Genomic DNA, 10708 nt, shown 5'->3' with positions numbered 1-10708 from the left:
TAAAGACTGCAATTCTTTTAAACTGAGTCGAATTCCGTCTACGACGAATTATGATTTCCATCGGAAATATTTCAGTTTTTATGTGTTATTAGAGCATCCTTCTTGAAGACAGAACCTTTACAGACTCATAAATGTCCTCCCCCCGACTGCAGCTGCTTCGTTTCTAGTAATGCTATCTTTCAACAGATGGATAGACAAGTTGGAAAGTACAGTTCTGATAATAAAATACACCCTTTTGGTTGACACAGACTGTAAAGTTAAAAAGAAACGAAGATAATACTTCACAATAAATGTCCATCGCATAACAGACCTTAAGCAGTCGTTCTTTATACTGATGAGCCCTTGTTACGGATCATTTAATAAAACATCATATATTTTCTACACAGTAGAAAATTATATCAATCACTAGCTTCATACTTTCTCCCCTTCCTACTTTTTAATTAGGATTCTTCTTCTGATGAGCCTAGTAAACTTCGCTCTTGGGAGTTTCTTCAGTCAATATGCGTAGCTGCTTTGAACTTAAACCACTCGCAACAATCGTCAGTCGGTGTAGAAGATTTCTACAATTGTTTCCTTGGTGATACAGGACTGAATAATATGATGTTGCAGTATATTGATGATATGTATTTGACGTCCTATTCCGAAAATCCTCCCATTCAGTCAATTCGTCCAAGTTGTTGCATGGCTGATGGTAATTAATACCGTCTAACTTTAAATTGGATGTTTTCGTTCATCGTTAATTCCATAGTATCATTTTAATATGATTAAGAATAATTGTTCACTAGTGTCTGTTAGTCGTCGGGCTGCATTGCGTACGTTGACCCAGTAGTCACTGCATCTGTTTTTATCACACATAGGACTATTTGGAATGCTCCAAGGCGAATAAATCACTGGAATCGCTTATCATAATACTCACAATGATTTGTACGCTAAGTTTTACTTGTTATATGGAAAGGATTGGTTCTACTCGCTTTATCATCCACCGAATTCCTATAATGCCACTGATGATCAAGATTAGTGAACGTTCAATATTATTGTGTTGTGATTCACTGAGATGTCTGGACTATTTAATCTGGATAATTCTATATCACTGTTAAAATAAACACCAATTCAGTTCTTTAGTTTAATTTCTCTTCCCTTTTATAACATAAAATTGTTATTTAATTCCATTAAATCGACATCCTTTGGCAGAAAATCCTGTTTCTTGTTTAAATACTGAATTTCGAAGATGGATCTGAACTTTAGTGTGAAAAAGCATTGAGTTCACTGATATTGCCCGAATTTTGTCTAGTATCCTCAACCACTCATAGGACTCTATTAAGAAGCCAACATTGATCATAGTCTTAGTTTAATTTTCAATAACTCGATTGCTTGACAGTGAAACATATGAAAAAGAGTTATTCTAAAGGATTATGAACTGTAAATACCTGTGTTGTGATGATTCTATGTGTGATCTGAAAACTTAAGTACATGAATAAACCTGCATACAAATCTTGTGAATAAGTCTTTAAGTGTTTAATGTTCGAACTATCAGTTCTTTAGTTGTCCCACAAACTCTGTTTTTGTTTTTAATTGTTTTAATATGCACAAAAATAAAGCTGTATACAGAAAAGTTGAATCTTTACATTGGTATGCTCATAAAGTAGTAATTTAGAAATTGAATTATTCGTTTCTGCATTCAAACATTTTCTTGAATATTCCACTGTAAATTATTGGACTTGAATTTTGTTCTCGTTGATTTCTTGAATCCTACGAATATCAAGCGAACTAATTCAAAGTTTTATTAAATGTATGGTCAGAAATTTATCTAGCAGTATGTTTTGACAAAGTTATCTAATCATTATATCAGTTAACTATCAAGGGAACTTTTTTGATGTATACCTTTGTAGATTTATGCAATCATGTTATGATTATGGCAATAGCTGGGTTACTTCTGGCTGGTCTGAGCAAAGAATTGTATAATGCTCATGGAGATTTTATTGCGTTTATTGTCAGACATGCAACATTCCTGTCGATTATGCAACAGTTCACTTCGCTTCATACGGAAATCAGTCGTGACCATATTTCACACTCAAGCACATCATTCGAGTCGAAAACATTGTGTAAAGTTGATACTGCACCTAAATTACCATTCTCTAACGATATAACTACTTCCGGAGATGATCATTTTCTAGAGGTAAGTTGGTTATATCTTTTGTTCGAACGAACCTGTGGTTATCGACGAAAATTTATTCGTTTAGTAGAAATTACCTATTTTACTATGTTAATCAATGAATCCTTGAGTCACGATCACCACTTCGATATCAATAATCTGTCACTATTGACTTTCGTTCTTCCCAGGCAGTCCAATAATAAGCTGAACAGTTTTTCATATTGTTAATGAATTTCCTTCTGCACCGTATTGGTAGTATACTTTCGAATATGGCTATTTAAATATCAAAACTTGGTTGTTAAAACTAGTTAACAAATCATTTGAAATGAAATAAATGCCCATAACTATCATTCTCATATACATCCATCTTTTTTTTAAGATTTTGTTTTTCAACGTACACCTCGACTTTTTCGCTCGTTCCTTGATAGAGTAAAACGAAAAAAATACCCCGAAATCCAGTTGTTAAGAGTTAATCACGGTGTGCAGATAACAGGAATGCTAAGTTTACTGCTCTATTCTTTGTCTGTCATCACGATATGAAGAATAAGACACAGATGGGTTTCTACATGGATCTGTTTTAGAGATATTTAGTGGTTGAAATAGATAACTGACTAGTCATTTCCTGGTTCTAGTCTAAGTACACTATTTCTTGTGGAAAACAATTGTAATTTTTGCAGTTTCATTCTTTAGAGTATATGGAACGAATGAGTGCACTAGCTGTTGCATACTTTCTACCAACACAAATATTACGTTTAAATCACTAAATTCCAGACTACCCAGTAAGGGGAAATTCTTCACTGCCCCTTAAAACTATGGTCTTTAAATTCATTGTATTGCTTGTTTAGATCTTCCCGTTAATGTTATGGTCCACAATTGGTCACTCAAGTGTTGGGCGTTTGAAGTAATTAGTGCTGGGTTAGAATCCCTGCGTGACCATCAACATTGAAGTGCAGATATATCCGCCTAACAAGTCCTAAACAGGACAAACCATGCGTCATGGACTCCACAGCTAGCCACTATTCAACTCTGTTCCTTAAATTTTGTCTTCATTGAGTTATGTGAACTTGGTTATAGTGCTCATTGCATTGTTGTTTTGTCTGTTGTCTTTGTACTAATTATTTCCTGGGTTTTATTGATTTTCAGCTAGAAATATTTAGTATAAGCCAAGACCCTGATACAATTACTCCTACTGTCAAAGAACCTCAATCATCGAATCAAGAATTTCTTCCAAATAACTCATCTTCACGTTTAAATCCGAATATAATTATTGATTCTATCATGTTTGTTATGGGTCATGAAGCGAAACAACTTACTCGAAATATGTGCATATTTCTAGAAATTATACATAACACAGCATTTGCTATATTATCCGCTGTTACTACAACATCTCGAGAAAATAGTGATCATTTTACTACAGAGACGATTAAAAAGCTGTTGCAAATCTACAAATTTTCCAGCATATTGGACATGTTATTGTTGATATGTTATATCATCCGGCTTGGTAATTCTTTTATTCAACCTCTTTTTATTATTATTTGTATCCAAGTGTTTTTTTGTTCCTGTTTACTATTTAGTGGGAAAACTCTGTTTTATGATGCATTAGTGTTATCAATAACATACATATGAAGTCTACATATATTGTAAATTTGAAGTAATACTTTATCTTATGGGTCAGTTGTCCAACTTTTTCTCTTTTTACAGGTACGTTAAATGGGGTGCTTGTGCTTCTATTCTTTGTCTTGCTCGTTTCATTCATCCTTCATGGTTCTGTTCAAATCTCATCAGTTTGCTACGTGGCCTACTTTATTGCATTCATAGCTTATCAAATCAAATGAATCAAGGAGCTCTAATGATGGCTCGTGACTGCGCGCGTATAATTATTAGCATGGTTTTCATAAGTTTAAAAGATTCAAATGAAACTAATCACTTTTCACACTCGACTGTTGTTGAAGAGGAAGATGTGAAATCAGGCAAATCCACTCCAATATCTACACGTAAACGCTCTTCAACAACTTCACAACGTCGTACAGTTCAAGTTAGACGTGGTCGTAGTGCAGCTAACGCAACTTCAGAATCATCAAATAATGAAGCATCAACCAATGTAGTTGTTGAATCAATGGAAATTGATAATCAAGTCAATGAAAAAGAGTTCACTCCAAAGTTCTCATCGTCTCTGGTAAGAGTTGATTGATAAGAAGAGATTTCACACAGATTAATATAGATTAGCTAAAAGTTATTAATTGCCATTCAAATTGAGTATTCTTTTAATGTATGGATGATAAGCTATGTACTATATAGTTTAATCTCAACTTTTGGCTCCAACATTTTTAATCTGTATTACAATGAAATATTTTTAATGAAGTAATTTTTCTTAGTTAATTTCCTCGGAATATTGTATTTCATGTTACAATTATTACTATTATTTACACTTTAGACAACTTTATTGGATGCAGTTATCGTAGAATTATTAGATTCACTTTTGAGTGAAACTGATTCTGTTCGAACCGAAGCACGTTGTCTTTTGAGATTACTTTCTTATACAATTGAACAACCATTATGTAAGTTGTTAGCGCCACATTGGTATAAACGTATTGGACATGTTTTACCTCCGAAACAACCCAATCGTCTACTGGATTTACCTATTTCAACTCAATTAGCTGTACTGGTATGTCAAATCTAACTCTACTAATTGTGTAAATATGCTTTCATTGTTATTAGCACTATTCCTTATATAATGCAGTGTAAATCAACTTCTGTATTTTAGTAGTTAACATTCTCTGGCTTTTCAATGTTAATTATTAGTTATAAGTTTTTTTTTGTTATGTAATTTCAGCAGATAATCTTGAATTGACCCATATAGAGTGGTGCCTTACAACTGTTACTTAAGTGTGGAATGCAAAATGAGTATGTGCGCGACCACGCAGAAATTATAAGATTCCTCACGTCTTTCTTGTAAACTGTCTCGTATATTCATCTAAAACTGGATGATCATCAGGATTTTGTTTGTTTCAATCAGTTATATGCAACGTGCATAAATGGGTTCTAATTGCTAAACCATATCAGCACAGCAAGATGTAATTATCAAGACAAATGTCGGAGTAGTAGAAGTAGTAACGGTGTCAGTTGTTGTACATAACAGGATTCGAAAGAAAGAATGTGTAGAATATAAAAATAGTCTTAAAACCTATAGTCGAAGGGATAACATAGAGTAAATTCATCTGCGCTATTGCGATGGATTCTAAGGTATGTTAACCAATCACTTCAGCCATTAGTTACGATAATCACTTGACCATAACCTAGTGGTCTGCGCCTACCGAGACAGTTCAGTCTGATATTCAGTGTTTGTACATTAGGTCTTAAGTCATTATTGATTATATAAAATATATAAACTTTACTCTACTGTTCAGACTTAGTAGGTAGAGCAAGATTCGAATCTGTAAATTATATTTTAGAACATCTGGCTACCCCTTAAAGCCACATATTTTCAACTGGAATTTAGAAACATAATACTGTAGCAGTTATAAGTTTGCACACAATTATTTGCCAACTACAGTATTCTTCGTTTTCTTTTAGGAAGCAAACTATTTCTTTGGTCAGTCAGAGAAATTAAAACATCCATCTAAAGTTTCAGATAGCTCTAAGCTTTTTGACTTTGACATAGATAATAACGATGATGGAGTAGGACTTCTACGTTATGATCTTTCAAAACGAGATGATTGTATCTTTCTATCCGATGTACGTTCACTTCTTACTCAATTTGAGTTGAATCATGATTTCTCTGCTAGTACTAATAATTCTACAACTACCAACACCATAGCTGCTGGTAGTAGAGCGGTAAACACCAGTGTCAAAAATAATTCATCAATAAATTCTGATCAAGAAAAAGGTACATTCAACGGAACTTATTCATATTCCAAGTTTACACCGTTCAACTCTAGAACTGTAATACCACTTTCTAGTAATTGTATGAGATTAATTAATCTTCGAGTAGCTGCTTGTCAAGTATTATCTGTCACATGGTATTTAGATACACAAAAAGCAAGAAATCTAACAGCACTATTTAAAGGTTAGTATACAGTTTATTATTCGTACCATTCACTGCTTTCATACACAATTGTGGTTTTTTAAAAACAACTTGACATGTTTTGTTAATTTTATTTGGCAAATTGATAAGTTTTCATGTAAAAAGATTGAAAATTTATTCAAATTGTTTCTTTAGTATTAAGAACTAAACAAAATATCGATAGATCATCAGAATGGGACAACATGATTACTGAAAATTATATCATTGGTAAATCAATTGGCTATTTCGTTGATAGTCAATGTTTCATCAAGGCAAGCTTGTCATATCGATAGGTTTTTTAATATTTATCTCTTATACATTTGATAATCTGTGTCGAGCAAAACTAGTCTTCATAGTAGGATGTTTCTGTAGTTGTATTTTGAACGGAACACTTATCAGTGTTTGTTATAGACATTCAATTGGGTGATTTGCGCTTTTTGTCCTGTCAAGCATAAATTCATTTTATATTAATGGTGATGTACATTGCTTGAGCTATTAATTACATTTGGATGATTTGAATTGATTTTGGATTGGTAAAATAAATGAATAAAACACTAATCGATGAATATTATGGAATAATACTATATGGCTGACTAGTAACTATTCATAAGACTGGGTTATTGGTGTAAGCTCTATCGCCAATTAAGCAACCAAACAGATACCCAGAAAATAATCTGCTTATATACAAATATTGACAAAAATATGTACCATTAGATATTAGAACTAACCGAACAAAACCAATTTTGTAGACCACTCGCTATTCCTAAGGATTAGCATCTGGGATAAAACGTAGGCTCAGAGTTTTCCGTTGATCATCTTGAAGCACTTAATATCAAAATCTAGTGCAATACATGTCAACTCACTTAGAGTAGTGAGTACATTATAACATTATTAGTAAAATTCAACTAGGACTAAGAAGTAGGTGAACATGATATTGATCAATACTCGGTCAATTCGTATATATAACACTTCCGAACTGATGTACGTACATACGAAGTTCTACATTGTTGCTGACCTGACTGATCTGACATCATCTTTTCTCTTGTTCTTGCATTATATACTAAATTTATTTTAATTGCATATTACAGGTATGTCTTGTAAGAATGAATATATTCACGAAACAGCTTTTTCGTGTCTTCGAGAATTTATCAGTAAAACATCTATTGATATTGAATTAAGACATGCTAATATGAAACAGATTGTGCAAAATATTCGACAAAATTCTATACGATGTATTCATACAGTTCGACAATTAGCTTATTGTGCTCAATTATTTCCGAGTACACTTAGTGAAAGACTATGTGATGCAATTTATGTAAGTTAATAATTCTAAAAATATCATGTCAACTTTTCATATCATTCTGTAATCATAATGCATGTATATATTGACTGTGACCATTTTGAACTATGCAATATCACTAATCCTTTACTTACTTACACCTGTCACCCCTCGTAGAGGAGCATAGGCCGCCGCTCGCTTCGGCGGTACATATACTATTCTAAATATTAATCCCAGTAGAAAAAATTATTTTATTTAAACTTTTTTGTATAAGTTGTGAACAGTTTATATGGAAGAGAATCAAAAATAAAATTTGGCATACTTTAACTGATAAATTTGAAATAGAAATTCGAATTAAGTTTTTCTTCTCAAAAGAATACATTCAAAATCTAGTCCTTCAATGGTAAAGAAAATACATTATCACAAATCCCAACTATATTGATTATTCATTGAAGTTGAGTTTTGATTAGTAACCGTAAGCTCAAATCATCTACCATATCTGATCTTCAATCTGTACAAATAAATAATTTGTTATCACTTATTATACTAAAACTGTAGTCTACAACTAATTACACAAATATTTACAAATGTGATGCATGTAGGAAAATTGAATTATTTTTCTTGAATTGTTTTGGTGTACTGAAGTAACTTATACTTCTAGTTTATTCCATACAAATTGACAATACTTCAGTCTTTAGAATAAATTCCATATTGTGCTTCACTATCATATGGTTAACAGTTTTAATTTTCTATTTTTCAGTAATCAAAATTAGTAAAATCTCCTCTTGCTGTTATTTTAAACGATAACTCAATACATTTATATTGTTATTCCCGCCCAGCATAGAACCATGAGCCCCGCCAATACATTTATATGTAGACATCCAATACTTTCTATTTTCTTCTTAAACTTTATTCCTCAAAGAATTTGTGTAGTTTCTATTGAGATTTTCATGCCGGTCAGTAAATTTATTAATATTTTAATTCTTCGCACTAGTTGATGTTGTGCTCATGTCTTTTGGATCCACTAGTAAAGTTAAGTATGTCTTTCTTGTCTAAGGAAAATTAATGATCGCGTAATGACTACTTGGTCTCCCACTCATTAATGTAAGTAGTCTGTATTTAGCTCATTCCATAAAAAGAGTAAAAACATGTCAAATAGGGTTATCTTTAACCTGATTCAATTCACTTAAAATATTGCAAAATGTAAAGGATTAAACCTACGCAAAACTTTACGTTATTGTAGCTTTCTCTTTTCTTAAAACGATTTAATTTCCTATGATTCTTGTTTGTCTAGTTTTGTAATTTTTTTGTACATTAGCTATATTTTGCTCTTTTATTTCTAGTCACATTTAAACACATCTTTGGAAGCTGCAGTTAACAAACAAAACTCTGCATCAATCTCCACATTCACTTCATCTGTGAGTAATGAATGTCTCGTGTAGACTTTTGTGTCTATAAATTTTCTTATTTATCTGTTTAATGTTTACATTATATAGAAAGGAGTTAGATGCTCGGTTTTTAATTCACCTAAAAATAGTTTAGGAAAGTAATAAAAATAGTATTCAATAATTAATGATGAAAATATATGAATTCATTTACCAAACTTTAGTTCTCGGTTTTTGCTCATGTCAGTGTTTAAATAATGGAAATAATCTCTTTACTACAGTTATACTTTACAGTCAAATAATAACTGTTTGATGAATTATAAAGTTACTAGTAGTGTTATTTAAGGTTTGTGACTGTTAGATGAGTGGTAGTGACCTTAGTAGTGCTTTTTCAGATACTGAAACGACTTGAACAACCTATTTAAGAGAAATTTGTGAAGCCTATATAGTCATAAAAAGATAAAGATTAAATTGAGTTTATTTCATTTTCAATTGCATGAAAATGTCTTTTGCACCTTGTGTAAAGCGCATAGTTGTTCTGGTCATTAGAGGAACTTTAGGATGCAACTGAGGCCAACAATATTTGAGTATTTTCTGGAAATTGAAATAGATATTAGTTCTTAAAATATTAATTACTTGATTGCCTGCTGTTGTTGTTACCATCATGGCTTCAATAATTGATTACGTCCCATAACTAGGTTTCCGTTTCCAAGTAATATCAAAGCTATACACTTGATCTTTTAAAGATAATTGAATTATTCTACTTCAGCCTTCGTTATTTTTCCTCTTTAAATTACAGAATTTGGAATTATGTACATCATTGTTGGATTTATTTCATCTGATTCCTTTGGCAACTTCAAAATATGTTTCGCTTTTGATTGAGTCTGTAGTCAACGCTGAACGTTTATTGAACATTGAACCTACTAGTCCTTTACGTTTACCTTTAACACGTTTCCTATCTCGTTATCCAGCTGAAACATGTGCTCTCCTACTAACTGGTTCGCGATGGCCTTATAATTCACATGCAAATAGAATATTCTTGGTAATTATTTATATTAGTATTGTATATGTGGTTTAGTTTATCATTATTTCGTTACTAACGTCTTTTTAACTTTTTATCCATTTGGTACTATTAGTTGGCTTATTACGCTTTTGGTGTCTTGTTTGCTAGTGGTATTTTTTGAACAGAAAGGTAATTGTAACAAGCTGTTGAATTGTGCTTTGAACCTACCGGTAACTGACACGTTTATCTAGACTCTGACTCGCTAACGGTTAGATGAAAAACACATATTATCGTTAGATGAATATGCGTGATAATGTTATTTTATAGTATTTTCGTACGTGGCATCAGTCCATAAAGTCACTAACGTCTGGTGTGAGCCATATTAATATATACGGACTACTTGATTTTGGTCTGCGCGACTATCGTAACCAATGGTTGGAGACTCTGTGTGACATGGCTCAGAATCGATCATAATGCCGTAGATGTATACACTTGCTGTCTTCCCTTAACCCATGAGATTGAAATTACTTTATACCTTTCCTTCTACAGACCAATTCTTTCTTCCTGTACCATATTTTTATATGAAATCAGTTTTTTTAATACTATTGAATTAGCTGTCTCGATGAATTTGGTGTTCATCTTGTGCTAATGAGGTATGGCAGTTTGGACCGATACATATATGTGTCTGGTCCTACGTTGCAGATGACTGACTGACTAATGCTTCTGTGTACAAAAGTGTTGTGTGCTTAAATAATAATTTGTTATAATGAGTCTCAAGTATCAATGTATGCTAACTTGTAATGATAGTATATTGTTTAATGTGTCA

The 10708-nt window shown here is 32.3% G+C and overlaps 1 protein-coding gene across 1 annotated transcript; it reads left to right on the top strand.

Moving 5' to 3' along the window:
- Positions 1–460: 460 nt before the first annotated feature.
- Positions 461–10446, top strand: MS3_00001223 (uncharacterized protein). The gene is made up of 9 exons (XM_051208702.1): positions 461–691; positions 1890–2176; positions 3296–3653; positions 3854–4328; positions 4587–4817; positions 5726–6218; positions 7304–7530; positions 8838–8912; positions 9679–10446. The coding sequence occupies exons 3-9, from the start codon at positions 3634–3636 to the stop codon at positions 9955–9957; spliced, it is 1800 nt and encodes a 599-aa protein (XP_051072006.1). The 5' UTR covers positions 461–691; positions 1890–2176; positions 3296–3633; the 3' UTR covers positions 9958–10446.
- The last annotated feature ends 262 nt before the right edge of the window (positions 10447–10708 follow it).

This window comes from Schistosoma haematobium, chromosome ZW (assembly GCF_000699445.3).
Source record: "Schistosoma haematobium chromosome ZW, whole genome shotgun sequence".
NCBI classification, from domain to species: Eukaryota; Metazoa; Platyhelminthes; class Trematoda; order Strigeidida; family Schistosomatidae; genus Schistosoma; species Schistosoma haematobium.
The sequence above is the reverse complement of the archived record's forward strand: the minus strand, read 5'-3'. Positions and strand labels throughout refer to the sequence as shown.